Source organism: Diabrotica virgifera, chromosome 4, assembly GCF_917563875.1.
Source record: "Diabrotica virgifera virgifera chromosome 4, PGI_DIABVI_V3a".
NCBI classification, from domain to species: Eukaryota; Metazoa; Arthropoda; class Insecta; order Coleoptera; family Chrysomelidae; genus Diabrotica; species Diabrotica virgifera.
The window spans coordinates 116,273,913-116,298,502 of NC_065446.1; the positions used below are offsets into that span (position 1 = coordinate 116,273,913).

Consider the following 24,590-nt stretch of genomic DNA (forward strand, 5'->3'; position numbering starts at 1 on the left):
ATGATTCAAACTTTTCGAATATTTTTACTCTGGGCAAATTAGGACAAAACAAGGAAAAATTTTTAGCGACAGTATTCAATTTAGTATTTTATTTGGGAATAAACCACAATTTGAAATTTGTTGGACGTTTCCACTTCGAAAATCGTTATCAAAGTACAAAACATTAATAAATTAAACAAATTGTGTTCTTGTTGGTTGGTACAAAAATTCTTCTAATAATTTAATAATTTTATCTGGCTCATTCGTATTGACAATTCAGACAATATTAAACATTTTAAAGTAGACAACTTTAAAATGATATTGTTAATATTTATGAGTTGTATTCCTGGGACGACTTTATTGGAAGACAGTTCATTCGATTACATGAAATCAACTTTAACTTAAGAATATCCGTCAGAAAAAAATCATATCATGTGATTTGTCTGTAAAAAGACAACCACATGCTATGATGACAGTAAAATTCTCGTGTTAGTGATTCCATAGTAAATCACGAGGAAAAAAACAGTAAAAAAACCTATGATACTATCCCGACATGGTAAGAATTTGTTTTTACACTAAACTCTGATTTTATATGTATGTTATTTTAAAATATAAAAGATGTAAAATTTTAGGGAAGTAATTATTTATTAACTGACTTGGTGACAAAAGATTTTTGATAGTAGTCTATATTCCCAGAAGCCGGAGAAAATTGAACAAATAGTTTAACAACAAATAAATTGTTAATTAAAAATTTATGGTCGCCATAATAATCAGAATAATTTTGACACACCAGAATAACTATGATTTTACGTATATAAAAAGGTATTATACCTATCTAACTTTACAGATTTGAAATTGGACTATTTGAGCGGCCTCAGGAATGTTTTTAAAGTTATAAAGTTGTATAAAAACCAAAAAATTATAAATAAATAATTAATTATTTATAAATAATTTTTTGGCTTATACATAGTATAGAACAATTTTCTTCAGTTTTTTTTAATCCGAAGTACGTAACTCCAGTAGAGCCACCTAACTAACGTACTACTAAATGCCAAAGATGCTTTAGTTTTATTATAATAAATTAATTTATGTATAACAAAAAAAACTACATATTTTTTCAATTTTGACCGGTTGTATCTCAGGAACCACTCCACGCAATTCAACTTTTTTTTTCTTTTAAAAGAAGCGTATTGCCGAGTCCTTTCCAACACAGTTCTCTTAATTTAATCTAACAGCATTGTTTATATAGGGATAGTTGGTCAGTCCAATAGGAAAATTTGTTTGATTCAAATTGAGACAGTCACCAGATGTCCCCACAATTTCTGTCAGGGTCGCAACGTCAAAATGCATAAACACCAAGTTGGATACGATCCTATTCTTAACACCCCAACTCGCATACATATTAAGAAAAATAAATCTATGTGGAAGAATATATTTAGAAATTGAATTAATGATGTCATGCTATTATATATAGAATGTATAGTAGCATGACATCATTAATTCAATTTCTAAATATACTCTTCTATATATTTATTTTTCTTAATATGTATGCGAGTTGGGGTGTTATGAATAGGATCGTATCCAACTTGGTGTCTATGCATTTTGACGTCGCGACCCTGACAGAAATTGTGAGGACATCTGGTGACTGTCTCAATTTGAATCAAACATATTTACCTATTGGACTGACCAACTAATAGTTACCGAGATATTATATTATTTGTTAATGTCCGACTTGTATATTATTTGACAAATAATGACATAACTTTGAAGTCAGTTAAATATGATATAATGCCCTGCCCTAGGGCGTTATTTTGAAAACTAACGCCCTTGGGCGTTAAATTTAAATAACTAGTTAAATACTGTCTAGTTGACAAATAAAAACCTAAGTAAAACTATGGTTACCACAATTACGTTACTACTATTTCTGGTAAATGTACCTACTTATTTGAAAACCAATTAATTCAAAATTCATTCAAATTTTTTGCATATAAAGAAGAATTTAGTCGGACATTAAAAGTTGAAGGCACCACGGGTATTATCGATAATCACACTTTCGGTCAACGTATATCCCTCAGGCCAAAGGCCCTCGGTATATACACCATTGACCTCAAGCGTTACTATCCTTATAATACCCTTGGTACCTTAATTATTATTATACGCCAAAAATTGTTTTTAACGTTAAAATAATTCGCGAGGCCGCTCAAATAGTCCTATTTCAATTCTGTAAAGTTCGCTGGATAGGTATAGTGCCCTTTTATACGAAATCATAGTTATTCTGGTGTATCATCATTATTCTATTATCGCTACTGTAGATTTTTAATTAACAATTGAATTGTTGCTAAACTAATTGTTCGATTTTCGCCGGCTTTGATGTCACCAAGGTATTTAATTATTATTAAATAATCACTTTCCTAAAATTTTAGTTGAAAATAAGGTTTTGTTGGGAAAATCCGGATTTTCCGAGGAAAATTTTCATCGAAGGAAATCGGGAAAAAATATCTCTGTGCAGAATTTTCGGTTTAAAGTTAAAATCTTCGGAGTTATAGAGCAATAATTGAATAAAAAACAAGATTTCGGAGCGTTCATTTGTTAATAAACAAAATAGCACACTTTCTGCAATCTTAAGATTCGATTCCAGCAATAAAATAACTGCTAACAAACTTTTCCCAAAAATGACCTTTTTTTCAATAATTTGCCCAGGCTATTTTTATGCACAGACATTACGATGATTCAAACTTTTCGAATATTTTAGTGGGATTCCCTCGTTTAGCGTTTTTATTTACATGTACTTAGAATGGTTTTGTTTTATTTATGTTTCTAGATCGACGGATTCATGCTCATGCGGCAGGTGTCACGGTCATAGTAGTAATTTACGTGAATCGCTGTCACTATCTACTATTTTCACGATTTATCATTTTTAGAAAAGCGAATCTGCTCCGTGGGAATTGAATACTATTTTGTAAATACTATTGCTTACAATTTTCAATACTTTATTTTAGTTTTGAAAAGCCTATATTATATATATTTGTTTACATTCTTCTTTCTTTAGGTTTATTGTTGTTGTCTTGTGAGTCGTGTTTGTCAGAATCATGTCTTGTCTATAAAAAATCTTTCGTCTGTTCTCCCTTTTCCGGTTTTTCCTGTTATCACTATTAAGGTTGGATAGTGCTTCAAATTTACCCTTCTTCTTTAAGTGCCGTCTCCCTCATTGTCGGAGATTGGATATCATCATCACTATCTTTAAGCGTTAATTGAACACTGAAAGCTTTAAACTATCTACCACTGCTCTGAAGAGTTCTATGGAACTACATTTAAAACAGTCCCTCCTCTTATTTGTCCCTGTATTATCAATCTTATAAATATAGCATTTCACACCACTGTCCCCTCATTACGTGTCCCAGATATTGTACTTAACTCTCGTATTTTTTATTGGGTGTATTATTCAGTATTCTTTGCCCATTTCTCGCAATAATGCCGTGTTAGTTTTTTTTCTGTGTCCATGCTATTCTAAGCATCCTTCTGTAATACCACATTTCAAATGATTATAGCTTATATTTATGTAGCCTTGTATGTAGCTTCACTGCCCAGGTTTCAGTGCAGAGAATTGTTGTCATTTTTTCAAACGCATTTCTTACTACAAATATTGAATACTGAATAGTACCGGGTGTCCACTTATATTTTCCCCCATTTTAATTGCCTATAACTTCTAAACGGTTCAAGATAGAATTATGCGGTTTTCGCTGAAATGTTTTATTTTAGTAAAAGTTTTGTCTGAATGGATTGAATTTTTTATATCGCTTTCAAATACGAAATAAAAATGGCGGATTTTTGAAAAAAACTTTGTTGACTTTTTTTTAATGGAACACCCAGTATATTTTTTTGTAAATTGAAAGAAAGGTCATTCACCTATCCAGCGATATAAAGTTTTTCAAAATCGGTTGTCAAATCACTGAGTAATTAATTTTTAAAATGAGGGGTGCAACGTGGATATCACATACCTAAATAACATAACTGAGTAAAATGATTGTGTGAAATGATGTTGTGATTTCCACATTGCATCTCTCATTTTAAAAATTAATTGCACAGTCATTTGGCAACCGATTTTAAAAAATTTTATATCGCTGGATAGGTAAATGACTGTTTTTTCAAGACACAAAAAATATACTGGTTGTTTTAATAAAAAAAGTCAACAACGTTTTTTTTTTCAAAAATCCGCCATTTTTTATTTAAAAGCGACATAAAAAATGGTCATTTACCTGAAAACTTGAAAAAACGGTCATTTATCTATCCAGCGATTAAAATTTTTTAAAATTGGTTGTCAAATGATTGAGCAATTAATTTTTAAAATGAGAGATGCAATGTGGAAATCACATAACTTGCTTAGTTATGTTATTTAGGTATGTGATATCCACGTTGCACCTCTCATTTTAAAAATTAATTACTCAGTGATTTGACAACCGATTTTGAAAAACTTTATATCGCTAGATAGGTGAATGACCTTTCTTTCAATTTACAAAAGAATATACTGGGTGTTCCATTAAAAAAGTCAACAAACTTCTTTTCAAAAATCCGCCATTTTTTATTTCGTATTTGAAAGCGATATAAAAAATTCCATCCATTCAGACAAAACTTTTACTAAAATAAAACATTTCAGTGAAAACCGCATATTTCTATCTTGAGCCGTTTAGAAGTTATAGGCAGTTAAAATGGGGGAAAATATAAGTGGACACCCGGTAGTAGTGGACACATCCCTGCCTAACTCCTCTCCCGATTTAAATTTCTGAATTGGATTCGTTATCTATTACAATTTGTGCTCTTTGATTCCAGTAAAGGTTTCTTATTAATCTTAAGTGCCTTTTGTCTATGTTTTCTGTTTTTAGAATTTGGACTGATTTTTCATGTCTTACTTTGTCAAATAATTTTTCAAAATCAATGTAACAAACATGCACCCCCACATTCATATTTAGGCATCTACGAGTTATTACATTAAAAGCAAATAACGCCTCTCTGGTTCCTAATCCGTTTCTGAACCCAAACTGACTATCATCTTCATCTTCATCTATTCCTTCTTCCAGTTTTTTATTGATATGTTCTTGTTCTTTTTGTTTAGACATGACTCTGTTTTTTCAATATGCCTCGAGTAAGTTGATCGTCTTCCCATTGGGGAACCGTCTTTCGTCGTCCTTACTACTCTATTTGCTGTCATTCGACTTATGTGGTCGTTCCAATCTACTTTTCATCCAGATATTAATGTTGTCCATCTTGCATCTTCGTCGTATATCTGCACTTCTAGCTCTGTCCCATAGTGTCTTAACATCGATTTTTCGTGTCTTAACATCGGTTTTTGATGTCTCGGAAAGAGATCTTGCGATCTCTCGAAGAGTTTCTAGCATATAATTTTTATTCTCTCTGTATCAGGTCGTGTTTCTGCCGCGTACCTACGTCATTATTGGTCTGATGACTGTTTTGTAAATTCTTCCTTTCATTGCTTTTCCGATATTTTTGTTTATGTATACCTATTGTTTCATTCAGGAGACCTGCTGCTCTGTTTGCTGTATTCACTTGATCTTCCACTACTGTTTCGAGCTTCCATAGCTAGACAGTGTGATGCCTAGATATTTAAACTCCACTACATCACTTGTTCTATTATCTGACCCCCTCTAGCTCTAATTTACAACTTAGTAGAGTTTTTTTTATTTATATATGATCAGCGTGATGTTAATAATTGAGAAATAAAGTGTAAATAATTTTCAAATGGATATAAAAGATTTATTGACATCATTTAATAGGTCAATAGTTTGTTCCCAGCCTTTGGTTTATTTTGTAAACCTCAATGCAATTCGTGGAAGACAATCTTTGAATAAGTTTGATCGCCAAACCTACTGACATAAAACCATTTTCTCGAAGTAAAAAGAAGAACACAAAGCGGCAGTCGAAAACTTTCGATAGAAATAAAAATTTGAATTCGCCGTTCCATGAATGGAAGGCAAAGAGAAAACAAAAACAAAACTAGCTCGTCGCTTCTTATATTCCGCACCTAAAAGTTTCAAAGTCGATATATGTGAATCTCCCGACGACGTCGGGTCTCTATATGCATGCGAGAGAGATAGATAGACGTTTTCAATCTGGGGCCATTCATGAATGAAAAGAGAGAACTCACTCACTTTCGATTACTCTACACCTTGGCAACTCAAAAGGGATTTGATTTCGCATAAGGGAATGAGGAATGAGTAATAATGCAAGAATGTGGCCACGGAGAAAGCAACTTACTTGCCCATTCATCGCGGCTGTGTCCCCGTCTGGCCCTTTCCTTCGCCAGACTGAAACTGACCTTCTTTAGAAGGGTCCTGACGGATGGATTTCCTTTTAAAGTTTTCGAATAATGATGACGCTTTGCGCGCTTTGCTAGACGTTGGAGAGTGTCTTCTCTTATTGGAATATTTTTATTCCGTCGCCTCTCGACTTTTTAGGCGCGCCGTTATCTGCTTCTTTTTTTACCGCTCAACAAGTGTCCTCGTAGTATTAACGTACATTCTTTGAAACTTTTCTGAGCTAAGCTTTTGTTGATTTAATTTCGCCAACGAGTTCTCAATGAAGTGGAAGTCGAAAAAATGCTTTGTACTTAGATATACATTTCCCAAATGGCTCTGCTAAATACGGTGATTACTATAATGGAAATGTTTAAATTGTATTGTTCAACAACAAAATTACTTTCTGTTTACATATTTTGACAAAATACATAAATTCAAATTTCGTTACGGGACTTTTCCACTATTATAATTCCCAGAATTCGATTTAATATTCAGTCAATGTATTATTTTATAATTACTCATAATGCATTAGACAAGTGACCCTACTCCTAAGTATTCAACTTTTGATACTTTTTCAATTCTATAGACAGTAACCCGGTCTATATAGACATTTGAAATAACAAAAATTGCCGGAGAGCCAAATTTTGGTGGAGAGCTAGGGTATACCATAACAAATAAAGTATTAAAAGTCCCCATCGATCCCATGTGTGCAACAAAAATTATTCGGGGTCAAAGGTCAAAATTTGAGATTTTTTGGATTTTTTTCGAAAACGGTAAGATTTATCAAAAAAGAACTTTAAACCAAAGTTGTAGATCTTAAAATTCTCTACAAAAATAGTCCTTACTATTTTTTTCCTAAGAGTTGCCATTCCTGAGATATCGCGATTCTAAGAGTCACATTATACATGATATGATGCACACGTTTCCACACCACCTGTGAGGTAGTGTACTCGGCGCGTTTTTTTTACCGTGGTTTCCCCTGTAGACCTACTCCACTGATTTCTTTAGATATTTTAATCAGATTCATATTCTTGAAAGTCTACTTCAACAGTCAAGTCTTCTTCGATTTTATTTTCTTCCTCTTCCTCTTGCTGGATGTTCAAAAATTGTTCAAATGTGACTGAGTCATTGGTCTCTTCATTAAAATCACAGGAGTCTTCCTCTGTTATACTAAACTGGACATTTGAGCAAGACTGACCTTGGCAGTTGGTACACGCTAGAGAACACAGCAACCCGACTTTTTTACATCCACATTTGGCACTACAACCTTTTTTGCAATTGCAAAAAATAGTGTTAAGGAGTTTTTCTGGAGCAGGTGGGAGTAAGGTTTTAATCGGTTCCAGAGTATTATCTATAAATTTCCAACCCCAGTCTTCTGGATTCAGTTCATTGCCTAGCCATGTTTGAACTTGAAAATATACTGGATACAAATGTTGAAAAGCAGATGCTGATGTTGGAGGAAGACATGATAGTTGTACTTGTTTGTTTATCTACACATGGTCTAGTTATACAATGGTATCGGTATTTATCAAGACAACTATTTTTTTTGGAGCTCCATAAACCGCAAGAAGAAAGCGAATTCCTTCCGTAATTATTGTTTGCGGTGTGGAATCAAGTTCTGTAAAAACTTTACAGCAGTCAGTCTGTAACAAACTTTTTTTTTTGAATAATTCAAGTACATACTGACGTTTTGCCCCTTTTGTACATTGCTGACGTAGGGTCGCAGCCGGTTATCGCATGTAAAAATAAAATGTACTTTTGGCATTTGGGATAAGCCGATAAACTTTTCGAAGAATATATCTCTGTTCGCTGTTGAGCCCTTCCAGGTTTCAGAAAATAAATAACTTCATCTACTGGAGTCCTTGAAGTAAGCAATACATATTAACAAATCAACATCTTCACCAACTACAATTGTTGTGTTTGTTGCCTTAAATTTTTCAATTGCTGTCTAAATTATAAGGACTTCTGCGTAATTTTTAGCTTGTTTCACTTCAATATTCGCAGCTGTTAATTTGTCAGTTAACATGGAAATGAAACGAGATTTATTATTAATGTTAGCGAAAAATTGTTGTTGATTCGCTGGAACTGTTATATTTTCATCAAAGATAATCTCTGAACCCGATGATGTTTTTGTAGTTCGACGACGTTGTTCTGCAGCTTTAATATTCTTTGTCGAGTCACTGTAGCCGTCAAATACCACTGTCACTGTAAGCCAGTAATGTCTGCTAAATGGTAGACGCTTGTAATAAGTACTTATATTCACTTGAACTGAACCACTAAAAGTAACAGATAATATGAACAAGACCTACGGACAATACTGTAGCCAAATGTTTTTTAAGGCCACGTGGATAGAGGAAATTCAGTTTGGGACTGATTATCTTTTGAAGAAATATTTTTAGAATAGTATAATATATTATATAAAAGAGACACAAATAGGCATTTACTTGTCTTAAGTGCCACATTATGTATATAGGTGGCTTATTATGTGCATATAATGTATAAAGTAACTTTTAAAATCGCGATATCTCAGGAATGGTAACTCTTAGGAAAAAAATTGTAAGGACTATTTTTGTAGAGAATGTTAAGATCTACAACTTTGGTTTGATGTTTTTTCTTGATAAAACTTACCGTTTTCGAGAAAAATCCAAAAAATCTCAAATTTTGACCTTTGACCCCGAATAACTTTTGTCATGAGGAACAGTGAGAGATATGGACTGCTGCAACTGGTCTTGCAGGGAAAAGTAGAGGGAAAGCGAGGACCAGGAAGGCGAAGGATTTCCTGGCTGAAAAATCTACGAACGTGGTTCAATACAACCACTACAAATCTTTTCAGAGCAGCAGTGTGCAAAGTGCAGATTGCCATGATGGTCGCCAACATCCGAAACGGATAGGCACTACAAGAAAACTTTTGTTGCACACATGGGATCAATGGGGACTTTTAAAACTTTATTTGTTATGGTAAACTCTAGCTCTCCACCAAAATTTGGCTCTCCGGCAATTTTTGTTATTTGCCAACTATTTTGATGTTGACCGGATTACAGCCTCTGCTCCTTTCATTTTGACATATTTGCTATTATTTCTTATGCCTCCTCTCATTTTCATATATAGCGCTTTTGTTTGGTTTATTGTTAAATCCGTATCTTTTCGTTTCTACTTTAATTTTCTGAAAAACTGTTTCTATGTAGTTATGTAGTCGTATGCCTGTTTAAAATCGATAAATAACAAATAGTGTCATAAGTCGAAAAAGCAAAGTATCGAGAAAACGACGTTTAACATTAGTGCTAGAACTTTTCTGGGTTTAATTAAAAAACTATTAAAATTAGAACAATAATTATTTAAGTAAGTAATAATGGTTTTTGAGGGTCTACAAAATAGCGCATTAGGTCTAATACTAATATTTTTTAAAAAAATTTGAGTTGTGACACTATACAGATAAAATAACGAAAAATTTAGAAAATATTGTTTATTAAAAGTGGCTTTAGAAGTACATAATATAATATCATTATTATTATCTGGTTAAAAGAGTTATACTTTTTTTAATTTGAGGTATCTAACTTTAAATAGGTACAAGTAACAAAATTAAATAAAAAAATTGAAGGCACTCGTGGGAATGCCGACAGAAGTGAAAACTTCTCATAGTATATAAATTACGAGCTCAATGCTTTTTGCCCATCCAAAAAGAAGCGCTATACCTATATCATTAACGCGATGTGTATACCCTATGCTATTTATGTATACATACACATAATTTATATACGTACAAAATTTATTTCAGCGAAGTGATTACGGTCGCAAATTCAATACTTTTTCCCCATCCAAGAAGTGCACAACGTCCCTAAAGAAATTTTCAATTCAAAAATTTATTTCGTCGAAACAATGACCGTCGCTAATTTAGTAGGTACCTTTCCCCATCCAAAAAGTGCACAACGTCCCTCAAGAAGTTTTCACTTCAAATATTTATTTCGTCGAAGCGATGATGGTCGCGATGACGGTCGCTAATTTATACTTTTTCCATCCAAAAAGTGCACAACGTCCCTAAAGAAATTTCCACTTCAAAAATTTCTTTCGTCGAAGCGATGACGGTCGCTAATTTCGCTAGCCAGTTATTAATGTTGTCTACCTTGCATCTCCGTCGTATATCTATACTTCTAGCTCTGTCCCATAGAGTCTTACCATCGATTTTTCGAAGGGTTTTCATCTCCGTTGTTTCGAGCAATATTTTTGTCCTCTCTGTGTCAGGTAGGGATGGTCACAAGTTCGAGCTTAGCTCAAGCCGGTTTGTTTTTTGCGAGCCGAATCAAATTTTTTTCGAGCCGAACCGAGATGAATTTGAAACGAGCCGAACTTTCCTGAATTTGAAACGAGTCGAAATTTCGAGCCGAGCTCAAGCTTATCAAAAGCTCGGCTCGAGTCCATCCCTAGTGTCAGGTCGTGTTTCTGCCGCGTATGTCAATTGATTCAATTAAATTTCAATGAATATTTTTCTAGTTCTTTACACCTTTTTTTCCGCAAATTAAATCCTTTTTCCTTGTAGAATGCTGAACTAAAAAAATGTAAATGAAAATAAACCCGGCGCGTGGTGTCACTAACCACCTTAACCAATATTTACAGTATTTATCACCAGAAAACAAGTGTTAACATCGTAAATCTCGTACCTGATTCATCAGATCCCACTTAAAAAGACCATTGTAAGCGTAAATCAAATAAAAGAGACGCCCTAACGGTTGGTTAATAGAACCATTAAGCGCCCAGTAAAATGAGAATGGAATGGAAACCCTTGAAATGTCTTTCATCCTGCAATAAACATAAACATTGGCTAAGGCACGCGCCTGTTGAAATATGGTCTGTAGTATTGCGGTAGGTTGTGATTAGAAAACTACGAATTAGATATTATTTGAAGATAAGTGTGTTCTAAGTGTATTCGAAGTTGATTATGGTGTGTTTGTATGTTTTTAATGATTCTAAGGTCTTTATCATCTATACCAACTTATTAAATTCTCTTCTTGTATCAGCTGTGGGTAGAGTATCTTGAGTTATGGATGTTAGCGATCACATTTTCCATTAACTCTCTGTACTTTGCAATATGTATCAGATTTTGTATGTCGTTAATCCCTTTGCCTTATGTTTCGGAGCCAGGACATTTTCTTGCATCCTATTCCTCTCTTGCCTTCAATTTTACCCTCGATTATAAGTTGGAGGAATTGGTATTTTTGATATCGCATGATGTGACCCAGATATGCAGTTTTCGTTTTCTTGATGGTTTCGAAATCATTCATTGTTTATCATAATCATCATCATCATATTCGATTGCCTCTTTTACTTTTACTAATCGATTTTCATTGTTGCTTCTCTCCTCTATTCATCATATTATTCAATTCATTTGAATCAAATTTTACTCAGTTTTAGCTTTAATAAGCCTTCTTAAATTTAAAAGAAAAATAATGATAACGATACTGGTCCACAATGTAACAAGTGAGGGAGAAAGAAGAATGAAAAAAATGCGGAAATTGAAGAATTAAAGAGAGAAAAAATATAGTCAGATTCATAAAATCGCGCGCATCGTTTAAAATGGATAGGGCCTATTCAGAGACGCCCACACTCAGATATGCTGAGAAAGATAATTAATTGGACACCACTATGGCTAAGTTGACGGAAAAATACGACTCCAACTACACAACACTGAAGAAATTAAATAAAGATATCCACCGATCAATCCGAAAAGACATAAGGGAAAACAACACAAGAGAAATAACTCACATGATTCAAGAAAACAAAGGTTTAAAAGTTGAGGCGAAATACGAATAACATCGGTAACAAAAATATGTATAAAATCAGAAACAAAGATCGCAAAATTGGCACGGATAAAGTCGAAATCCTCAAGGTTGTCCGTTTTATCGCGAAATGTATGAGAGCACCAACAAAAGGCAAGATCAGCCCCTGCCCAAAATCACAAACCAGGAATCAGAATTAATGCCAGAAGTAGCACCACATGAAGTTAAAAAGGCATTTTCAGAGATGAAAAATAATAAATCCCCTGGCGATGACGGAATAGTAATCGAGGCAATCAAACAAGGTGGAAATAAAATTATCCAGGGTTTGGCCAAACTTTTCAACGAATGCATTTACCAAGGAAAAACTCCTTCTGAATGGAACAATGCAGTCATTGTTTTATTACACAAGAAGGGTGACATAACAGATCTAAAAAACTACCGTCCTATCAGTTTGCTACCACACATATATAAACTTTTCACAAAAATTATCAAAAAAAGACTGGAGGCTAAGCTAGACTTTTATCAGCCTAGAGAACAAGCTGGGTTTAGATCCGGATATAGCACTAACGACCACTTACTGGTAATAAAAAACTTGATAGAGAAGTTGGCGGAATACATCAAACCATTGGCACTGATATTCGTGGACTACGAGAAAGCGTTCGATACCATAAACCAGCAGAAAATGTTAAAAGCATTGACAGAATGCCGAATAGACCATCGGTACATTAACATGATCAAATATATCTACCAAAAGGCAACGGCTAGCGTAAGACTGTCTGAACAACAAACAAATACATTCTGTATACAGCGAGGAGTACGGCAGGGAGACACCATCTCACCAAAGCTATTCACAACCCTTTTAGAACACACATTTAAGAAGGCAGATCTAAACGAATATGGTATCAATATAAACGGAGAGAAGCTCAGTCATTTGAGATTCGCAGATGACATCGTCCTTATAGCCGATCGTATGGATGATGCAATAATAATGTTGAACAAATTATATTACGCTTCCTTAGAGGTCGGACTAAAGATTAACATCAACAAGACGCAAATAATGACTAATCTGGTGCTAAATCGTAATATTGTTGTTGATGGAATGGATATTGAGCAGACTGCATCTTATAAGTACTTGGGACATGAAATTTGGTTGGGACGAGATAACCAGACGTGCGAACTCCCACGTCGCATAGGATTAGCCTGGGCAGCGTTTGGTGTACTGAACTATGTATTTAAATCGGACTTGCCCATATGCCTCAAAAGGGAAATCTTTGACCAGTGTGTGTTGCCTGTACTCACTTATGGAGCCGAAACATTAACACTAACAAAAAAGGTAGTGAACAAGACTCGCGTAACTCTCATGGAGCGCCAGACGTTGGGTGTCTCCCTGAGACCGAATCCCAAACGAAGAAATACGCCGTAGAACAAAAACAACAGACGCTGTCGAAAAAATCGCGTCGCAAAGTGGAATTGGGCAGGACACGTCGCCAGATTGCCAGACAACCCATGGACAAAACGTATTGTCGAGTGGAGGCCGCGAGAAGAAGCACTACGGAGCAGAGGACGCCCACTAACCAGATGGGCCGATGAAAGAGCTTAGGGAGACCTATGTCCAGCAGTGGACGCGTACGGGTTGATGATGATGGCTCAGGTGTAGAAGAAGGCCTAGAAGAAAATGGCTAGATGATGTAGAACAGTGGTTCTCAATCTTTTTGTGTCATGTACCATAAAATACTTTTTATTATTTTTGGTACCACCTAACTGAAATACCCACCTATCTAGCTAGGTAATCTGGTTAACTACGGTGCTGCTTTTGGCTGTTTTTGCGTTTTGTGTACCACCGCAAATAATGATATGTACCATCAGTGGTACATGCACCTACCACAGATTGAGAACCGCTGATGTAGAAGATATAAGAACAATGAATGTTAGACTGTAAAATTCAGTACAAGAACAAGAAGAAATGGAAAAGAGTCATGACAGTAGCAAAGACAAACAGCTAAATAAGGTACAGGAATAATCGACATCACCCAAAAATAGAATTTTGAACGCCATGGCGTTTTAGCTATAATACCTAGGTAATGCTTAATAAATGAATGAAGCTTTAATATATATTATATGTACTAAGTTTTATTGATTTGGACAATAAGGACACAAAAACTATTCACTTTTGACACATTGTTTATAATTATCTTCAGGTTAAAGCTAAATTCCAAACGAAAATAAGAACGATACAGAAAAGGAAAGATCTGACTATAAAGTTGTACTTAATATGTAATGTTTTTTATATAAAAATCAACTTCCACTTTCGATTAAAAATTGATCGTTTTTATACGAACAAACGAAACGAAAGAAAGTGAAACCGATAATAATCTCCCGTCAAATAATAAACACAAACTGAATTAATTTAATTGACTCAAATCCATTAAATATCACACACGCTTTACACTATTGAATGGCACGATTTATTATTCAATACGCTCGTTAAAAATGTAAACATAACAATGAAAATGTTTATCTCTCGGTATTTACATAAAAATACTATAACTATGTTATAATTAATTGGTGTAGTTGACCTATCGCAACGTAATCGTTGTTGATATGACATCTTAATACAAGTACGATTATGATATTTTTATTTTCACGCTTCATTCATAAATTGTAGGAGTATTTGTTACATCATAAGCTGTCTCTGGTGGTTCTGCTCTTGTTCTTTCAACGTATTTGTCTTGGGTTGCATTTACGCGTACGCTTTGGATATTTCTTTTTCTTGAAAATCATTGTGTATACTTAATATACTTCTTATGATGGTTTTTTAACTACGGGTAAAATTCGTCAAGATTGGCGAAAACCAAAATTAATAACATTTATAACAAAAATTACTGCATATTATGCAGACGATGTAGCTATCATTAGTAGAAGCAAGCAACGGTTAATGAAATGAGTTTAAGGAAATTGATCCTGAAGCACGAAAAAGATAAACAACTATAACATTTAACATGTTGATGAGTTCTAGGCCCGGCTTAAGGGCCGGGCAAACCGGGCGCTTGCCCGGGGCGCCGCGAAAGTAAGGGCGCCGGAGGCGCCCTTGCATTCGCGACTCCTCAGCTTTGTCGACCACCAACAGCGGGCGATCCACTAAGTTGGTGATCCATAGCTCTGAACAAACAACGTGTGGTGCATTTTCCTTTTACTTATCTTGCGACACTTTTACTTTGGAAATAATGGGGTTAATCAAATTACATTTTTAATAATAACAACGATGGCTATACACCAAATACTAGATAGTTTTAATGGCAAACCAATCGCTAGGTAACTTAAGTAAGCCGAAAAATTATCAATATCGCAAAGGACCTTTGGTCCATTCCAATCCAATTACATTTATATGGTATTACACACTTTTTGTGAGTGTCAAATTGACACCGTCTGTGTGTCATATGCACATACGGTGTCAATATAACACACAGTTGGTGTCCAAATTACACACAGACGGTGTCAATATGACACACACAAAAGGTGTTAACATCCTGTGATATCATGCTGTGTTGATTTAACACGAACATTTTTACAGTGGGGCTGTCAAAGGTCTTAAAATGAGCAGTTACTGAAAAGTGTTGCAAACTTAAAAACCAGCTGATTGTTGTTGTTTTTATAGGGGTTTTTACTAGGAGGGGGGGGGGCGACTCAAAGGATCCTTGCCCAGGTGAAAATTTCGTCTTGAGCCGGGCCTGATGAGTTCATATATCTGGGCAGGCACAGAAATCAATCAGAAGAATTCCGTAAGTAGCGAAATGAATGCACGTATTTCCAGTGGGAATCGTACATACCTACTATGCTAATAAAAGATTGATGACATCGAAATTATTAGACAAAAAAACAAAAATGATTACACAAAATTGATTAGACCCGTAGTAACCTATGGTTGTGAAACCTGGGCACAGTATAAAGAGGGACAGTAAAAAACCTCTTCTATGTCGGCACTTTGATCTCAAGAAGTAATACCGGCAGTGGTAATTCGCCAGTGGTGGATGCGGGTTTTCCCTGTTAAAACCCGTACGTTTCTACGCGACTAGCAATGCAAGAGTGGTCTAGCGACTGGGAATCTTGCGCGGTCGCCATGGGCGTTGAAAGATTTTACTTCCAATTTTTCGGAGAGTAGTTCTACTGTCCCTCTTTATACTGTGGACTGTGACCTGGGTAATGACGAAAAAAAAAAATGAAGCCCAACTCAGGAAATTCGAGAGAAAGATACTGAGAAAAGTTTATAGCTCGGTGCAAGAGGAAGACGGCACATGGAGAATCAGGAGAAACGACTGAATGAATTGAATGAAGGTATAATATTGTAAGATTTGTGAAGTCAAAGATTGTCATGGCTGGGACATGTCCAGAGACGCAAGAAGATGCAAAGGCTGCAAAGAAAATGTTACAATGGAAGCCGATGGGAAGACGAAGAAAAGGCCCAGAAGGAGATGGTTGGATTACGTGGAAGCCGACCTAAAAACTATGAATATAATACAATGGAGGAGAAGGGCACAAGAGAGATCTGAATGGAAGGACATAACCAGACAAAGATCCATCCAGGGTTATGATGCCAAAAGAAAAAGAATAACTTTACTAAGCGCCACATCCAAAGTGTTGACCAAAATCATATTGGAAAGATTGAAGCCGGAACTAGATAAAAACTGAGAACCAAGCAGGCTTCTGCTCCAAACGCTCCACCATTGACCACATTTGCACCCTTAGAAATATCCTGGAACAAACAAATAAATGGGGTAAAGATATAAATAGATGTAAGATTTATTGACTTTGAAAAGGTCTTCCATCGTGCAAAACATGTAGTATAATACCCTTCTTCTTCATTCCAGGGTATTTTTCGGAGCTGTTTTCTATACTATATAAGTCGTAGAGCAATAATTATTTCACACGTAGGTATATCAATTATTACACTCGTCTTCGGTATGTGCTACAAATTTTTAAACCCCTGGCGAACTAGGACCATTCTAATACACATAGTCTTTTTCTCAACAGACAAATAACAAAAAAAAACATCATCTTCATGATCTTTCAGAAATATAAAAGACCAAAAAAGTTTATATATCACAATATACATTTCAAATCGCATTTTCTAATTTTTCGAACAGTTTCCAGCCGTCTGCCACCCTATTTCAAGCTGCGAATCGCATCTTCAGTTAGTGTAGCTTTTCTCAGCAGCAGTAAACGCTTAAAAATAGACCTGGGGAGTTTAGATCTGACGTCCCATTCCAAAATTAAAATAGTTGAGTCCTGTGTGTTTATGAAAAATAAAATCTAAGTTAGAGACCAAGCAAATCATTTGTTATTCGAACGAACGGTTTGGCAACGCTATTTTGTTTGGTGGAAATTTTTGAAGTGATTGTAGACAACATTATTATTTACTATCAGAAATCTCATTGATAAATAATTCGAGGATTGTAACAAATATTTTTCGATTAAAATAAAAGAAATCAGATCGAATATATTATAAAAACTTACTGAAAGCTACCGGAATTCAATCGAGAAACTAAATCACTACCTGAAGCAGATATCCCCTCAGATCATAACTTCATAATCAGTGAAATAAAACTCATAAAAACGCCAACAACCGACTTAACCGAATAAACACTGACTGTATTCGAAAAAGAAGTTCGAAAAATCGAAAGAAACGCAAAACGTCAAGACCACTGGAATCAGATCAAAACCATTATGTATGCAAGAAACAACCAAAAAGTATAAAACTATTAATAAACGCAAACAACAATGGATGACTGATGAAATATTGAGATTAATAAAAAACAGATGGGACCAGAAAAATAAAAACACTGAAGAATACAACAAAATCAATAGAGAAATCGGAAGAAAAATTCGTGATGGAAAGAAAAAATGGTACCAACAAATATCTTCATAAAGAAGAACTGCAGAAAAATAATGACACGTTTAATATGTACAAAAAGATGCAAGAAATAACTAGACCATATAGGTCAACACCAAGTACCTAGTTTACTTGATAAAAAAATAAATATTATAGCCAATGAACAAGACAGACTGGAGTGGTAAAGGGAGTGAGGAGCTGTTTGATGACGAAAGAACAGAAATTCAAATCGAAAATATATCGACTAGTCCAAACATAACCATCGAAGAAATGGAAAGAACTATAACAATATTAAAGAATAAGAAAGCAACCCGTCCAAACTATTCGACGATAAAGGTCGCGGCATATTATCATGCACGAATATTTTCCAGCACGTAGCTCCGAAAAACCTGATTTTACAAAGAGGTGTCTGATAAGATACGTTCCAGACAGTGTGAATTGTTCATACTTAAAACCATTAAGCAAGAATCATATTATCATGCCCGCACCGTTCCGGCACGTAGCGTTTCGTTTCCGAAAAATATTGATTTTAATGGTTTTAAAAATGAACAATTCATACTGTCCGGAGCGTATAGTATCAGACAACTCTTTGTAAAATCAGGTTTTTTGAAGACTGCGCTACGTGCCGGAACGGTGCGGGCATGATAATATGATTCTTGGTTTAAAGTCAATATTTTTCCGAAACTAAACGCTAAGTGCTGGAAACGATTCGTGCATGATAGTATGCCGCGACCTTAACGGTCGCTGCATATTATCATTATCATGCAGGTAGCGAATCCAGCACGTAGCGTTTAGTTTCCGAAAAATTCACACTGTCTGGAACGTGTCGGATCAGACACCTCTTTGTAAAATCAGGTTTTTCAGAAACTACGCTACGTGCTGGAAACAATACGTGCATAATATGCCGCGACCTTAAAGTTAAACATTCCCTTCTTACAAACATCTTCAATAGAATATACGAAATATGGCATATTTTACCAACAGACTGGCTACTGTCAACATTTGTAATGATATCGACAAAATAAGCCCTGAACAGTGTAGCGATCTTAGCGTAACACATCGCTAATGAAAATTTTACCACAGAAATAACAAAAACAATCAAAATTCGAAAGTTACAATATTTCGGCCATGTAATGAGACATTCAGAGATGTGTGGAGAACCTACACCTCAAAGTTTTAATTTTAATATAGGGCAAGATCGCCAGAAGAAGTGGCATAGGCCGAAGAGGAACATCCTGGCTCTGAAATCTACGAGAGTGGTATCAAAAGACATCCGCCTAAGTATGTGTTTCGAATTGCAGTAAACAAAGTTATTATTGCCAATATGATCGCCAATGTTCGATAATCACAGAGGGCACTAAAAGAACAAATATTTTATTAGGATTTTTCAGCGGTCTTGGTAAGGCCATCGATAAAGGACGACGTGAATATAAATGACAAGTTCTAGCGCGTCATGAGGAATGACCTTTTTATTCATGGAACAAGTTTTACCTACTCCAAAGTCAAACTACAATGAAAATGTATCTACAGTGGCTGAATTCCAACTCTGCATATTAAAAATTCCTGTCGGTCATCATTAACAGGAACGAATAAATAATGTAGGTCAAATCTGCCAACACAGTACCATAAATATTGTATTTCCCTCAGGTTACATCCGTAAATAGCATGAGAATTGTGCCATTTACGGATGTAGAATAGAATTTAGTGAATATTTTTTGACATTCAAGAGATAGATCCGTCTACATTCTACATCTATCTTTCCATCTACAACAGAACTGGTGAGCGTCGCGTCAGTAGGAAAATTGACCAAAATAAGAGCGTGTGTGGCAGAAATGCAGATATTAATTAAAAAAATATGAAATGAACAATTACCAAAAGAATGGTCGGAAGTAATAATATGTCCCACTCACAAAAAACAGTTTTTTAGAATCTTGAATTTGCGGATCTGCCTTCTAACTGAACACTGAAATATGCAAACAAAAATCGAGAGGTTAGCACAATAAGTACTCCGACACGGTCTGACTCAGAATAAACACAGAGAAACCCAAACTTTTAAACAATAATAATAACCACCCAAATAAAAAAAATAATGATAAACGGGTAAGTAAGAAAGTAGAAGAGGTAGACAAGTTCACATATTTTGGAGCACTCTTGGAAAGGAACGGGGGGTGTATAATGGATATACAGACGAGAATCATAAGGGCAAAACATGCATTGAACGCTTTAAATAAAATTTGACAACCAAACGAAATATCGGAAACAACAAAAATTAAAATCTTTAATAGTTGCATCAAAAGTAACAGTTTGTAGTTTTTATAGGAAAATATATTGAGGCACACACCTGTTCATTTCAGATTACAAATCTCGTATTGGAACGACATCACAAAGAAACACTTTCTCCAATGGAAACATCTTGGTTAGATAGAAAATGAAACATTTTTGGATATTTTATTAAATAAACAAAGAATTATCATGTTCAATTGGATGATTCTATGTCCAAGTGAATATCGCAATATTAGAGGAAAAAAATTGTTCATACCAAATTAATGAATATTTATTGCAAAAAGGGTCAGGCAGATGTTATTATATGCTAGCCCAAATTTGAAAAAAAAAACATTGGAATTATTCCGTTATTAACGGAGACATTGCAATAGTTATTTATGAAACAGTTCGTGAAGTATGCTTTTTGCGAACGCACGCGATGTTTAGAGCACGAGCGACAACGGAGCGAGTGCTATACATCGCGTAAGTTCGCAAAAAGTACTTCACGCACAGTTTCATACAATATTTTATCTATGATGAACAAATAAAAAAACTGTAACTCTTCGTCACTGGAATTTATTTCTATTCTACAATTTTTTGAACTTTGATATTTAAAAATTCTAACTTCTTTCAAACCACAAAACTGTCAAAACTTTTGTCGTAATTGATTGCTCAATATGTCATCACCATGACAACGCGAAAGTTAGGGATATTTGATTATATGAAAGTGTGTCAAAAACAGTGCGAAAAAGTAAGTTCCATTTAAAATACATTGTTACTTCACGCACACTTTAAACACTTCACGCACTGCTATCTATAATGACAGTTTTCACAAACTAAAAACTTATACATAATATGCCATAGAGTAGATAAACTACTTTTTTTACCACTTTTCAGACAAAAATTTTTCATTAAGGTCGCTACGAATAAAATCATTATTTTTCAAAATATTCTACAATTTTCAACGAAAATTTTGTTACTACCTCTATTGTGTACCTAAATGACTGACATTGTTAAGTAGTAGGGTTGATAGATGTACTTACGTAGTTTTAAATGTTAATATTGATAAATAAACAAATTAAAAAATTTTAAATTTGGAAAAGCTATCTATCTCCGGTCTCGCCAAAAGATGGACCTAGAAAAACTTTTTTTAATGTGTGAAAAATTGTCAGGAAGACGAATATCGAAACATTTCAAAATATTTAATACCTACCCGCTACATTATTAAAATAAAGTTATAAACAAATTAGAACAATTTTCAAACGCAATTTTAAACAAAAAAAATGAGACCTTATAAAAGTTATGCAAATGTAATAATATTTTGCAAATTTGTTTGTCAAGCCTTATGGTAGGGGAGCCCAAGCGGGGATTTTTGCAGTTACTCGAGCGCGTCAGATTAGCATATGGGGAGAAACCTGGTACCCTACAGATGTACCTCTACCATATATTGGCTCTTAACACAGGGGAGTTCGTTAAGGGGGGCCGAAAAAAAATCTATTCTTAAAAAAACTCGAAATTGTCAGATTAAGGTAAGTTGTACATGTACATGCAAAAGGCTGTATATTTCAAAAATCTGACGATTTGAGGCGGGCGTAAGGAAATGGGTGAGTCCCAAAGTTTCACAAGAAAACAGCAAATATTTCGCGAAATGAATGACAGATCGAAAAACAAAAAAATATGTTCTCACTATTTTTTTAAAATCTATCGAATGATACCAAACACGACTTCCCACGGAGAGAGGTGGGGGGTAAATTTAATATTTTAGATACGAATCCCGCGATATTTCCCGAAATGAACATCAGAACGAAAAACTGTAAAATACACTTATTCAATATTTTTGAAAAATCTATCGAATAGCACCAAACACGACCCCCCACGGAGGTGGGGTGGGGGGTTACTTTAAAATCTTAAATAGGAGCCCCCATTTTTTATTGCAGATTTGGATTCCTTACGTAAAAATAAGTAACTTTTATTCGAAACATTTTTTCGAATTATGGATAGATGGCTTTATAATCGGAAAAAACAGTGGTTGGAAATGGAAAATTAAATTAAAAAATGGCAAGCGCCCACTAAAATGGAAAACTACTTAACTTTTTCAGGTTTTAGGACCTACTCTTCACAACCCAATAGATCCCCATAACGCTCGAGTGACTGCACATTTAGCATACTTTGCTCCCCTACTATTATTATTTACTTGATTATTTAAATAAATTAAGGGTCAAATTTAATTTAGCATGTCTTAAATGAAAGCTTTTCCCTTTAACTTTGCAGAAGTAAAAACCTTCATAAAAACATGAATTAACGCAGCAGTTAAAAAAGTAAATTAAATACAAATATGACCCTTTTTCATTATTTAAACAATGACCTCGTTGTATTTTTTTATTTAGCTTAAATTTCTCTACAACTAATGCCATTGGCATGGTACATTTGATTTTGCAATCAGATTATAGTGTAATGTGTGTACTGAGTAAATGTCTTGTTACTTAGTAAAGTCGACTTGATTGTCTTTACAAAGAGACACTTATTGTAAAATCCCCTTGTATAAATCATTTACTTTCTTGAAAATAACTTTTGTTTTTACCTAAACTTTGATACAAAGTTTCTTCCAACCTGTACCTAATTACATTTTTAATTTATGTGTATTGTAATTTTATTTCATCAGACAGACTACTGTGCGTATTTTTAATAAAATATACCTAATACTTTTATAAACAATATTTTAACTAATAATGACATCTTTCGTAAGAAGAAAATCTTTTTAAAAAAACATTTAGCATTTATAAGAAGTCCGTGGAAAAGGGAATCGTGAAAAATGAAAAAAAAAAAGGAGCGAAAAACGTAGAAATCGTCGCGATAAACACGATTTGATTTTAAAAACTCGCGCGACGCTATGCATCACCGATCAAAACGAAAAAAACCAGCGTCGTAAACATCCCATCCCATGGCCTAGCGTTGGCGCCGGTCCCTCTGCGATCGTCTTTGGATATACAAGAGTATAAACCAGTCGCCCAAACAAGTCTTCGAATACATTTCGCAACACCACGGCCACAAATACGCGCATTACGCCCATACTTCCACTGGGCGATTGCGCGTAAAATCATTTCAATGCATACTGCGATCCCGCTCGTTTCAAAACAAAACACATGCGGAGATAGCATAGGTAACTAGATCACATTTGACAGTTGTCACGTGGGAAAAGGAAAACACGATTTTTCACTGAAAATGTGCAAGTTTCCACTTACTTCCGTTCACATACGCTTTAAACAACATTCAGAATGTAAACCTTACAAAATATACTCAATTACAGAACGTATTTAACTCAAAACAAACACTTTCTGTACAACTATTCGCAAAAGTGGTAGTCTCGAAACAAAATTATCTGACGTTTTTAACATTTTGTAGGAAAAAAGCTGATAAATCTGGCTTACCTGAGGCTCAAACCACATTTTTAATGGGGGCTGAAGGTCGACATTGCTGCCTGCTGCAACATTTCTTAAAATTTAAAACGAGCACAAAAATTAAACACGCTATATTATTTCGTCTTTCGTCGTCACTCACTGAACGCTGAAACAGAGCTCTCGTAGCACCTAACGTTACTAGATCGCGCACGAAAATACAGCAAACTCTCAAGACCGGTCTAAATCTATCGGTGGAGCTCGGTTTAGACCGGAATGGTTCGGCCCACCTGCATAACAGGCCTGCTGCGAAAGGTTATGTTAGAGCAGCGTTGCCGGCTGCTCGGATTTAGACACCAAATCTAAGGATTTTAATTAGCATCACAATCCAGACGCACAGCACAGATTTATATATAGTAAACCGCTGGCAACGTTGTATAGAACGAAAAATATCTCTCTGGTATCGAGCTTAGCAGTGATGTTTGTTATAAAACGTACTTTCCCAAAGTTGCCTAATGAATAATATTCTGTTGATTATTTCGAAAATTGGCTTTTAAGCAGGATATAACGAGACCTTGATAAGTGGATGTAAATATGTCTACCCAAATGATCATGTGAAATATCCACTTTCGTTCGAAAAAACAAAGAACGGAATCAAAAGAGAATAGGGGATTAATAAAAAGTATTCTGGCAAATGCTCTTCTCATTATTGCCTACCTGTTTTAATGTGGTTTTTCCACATGTCATGCGTTCGCAATTGCGGCGGTGAGAGAGGCAATAATAATTATCATCTTCGTCGGTGTAATTTTTAAAAGACGTCTTGTTATTACGATTTTATATTTTATTGCGACGCTGTTGGTTTAAGCCTAGTATGGTATGTATATTACTTTTGTCGAACGTTTCAGTATACGGGGTGTCCAAAAAGTCTTTTCACAAAAGTACTCTGCAGATTGTAAATATACCATACCTATTGGAGAACAAGGGA

The 24,590-nt window shown here is 34.9% G+C and overlaps 1 protein-coding gene across 3 annotated transcripts in view; it reads right to left on the bottom strand.

Annotated features, from left to right (window-relative positions):
• The window catches only part of LOC114335183 (uncharacterized), a 127,125-nt gene extending 103,294 nt beyond the window's left edge, over positions 1-23,831 (bottom strand). For 2 of the 3 annotated variants that reach the window (XM_028285366.2, XM_028285368.2), the window contains exon 1: positions 23,639-23,831. In XM_028285366.2, the coding sequence (XP_028141167.1) occupies positions 23,639-23,656 (18 nt within the window). In that variant the 5' untranslated portion in view covers positions 23,657-23,831. The remainder of the gene's footprint in view (positions 1-23,638) is intronic. The other variant, XM_028285369.2, reaches the window with a different exon arrangement.
• Between the last annotated feature and the right edge of the window lie 759 nt (positions 23,832-24,590).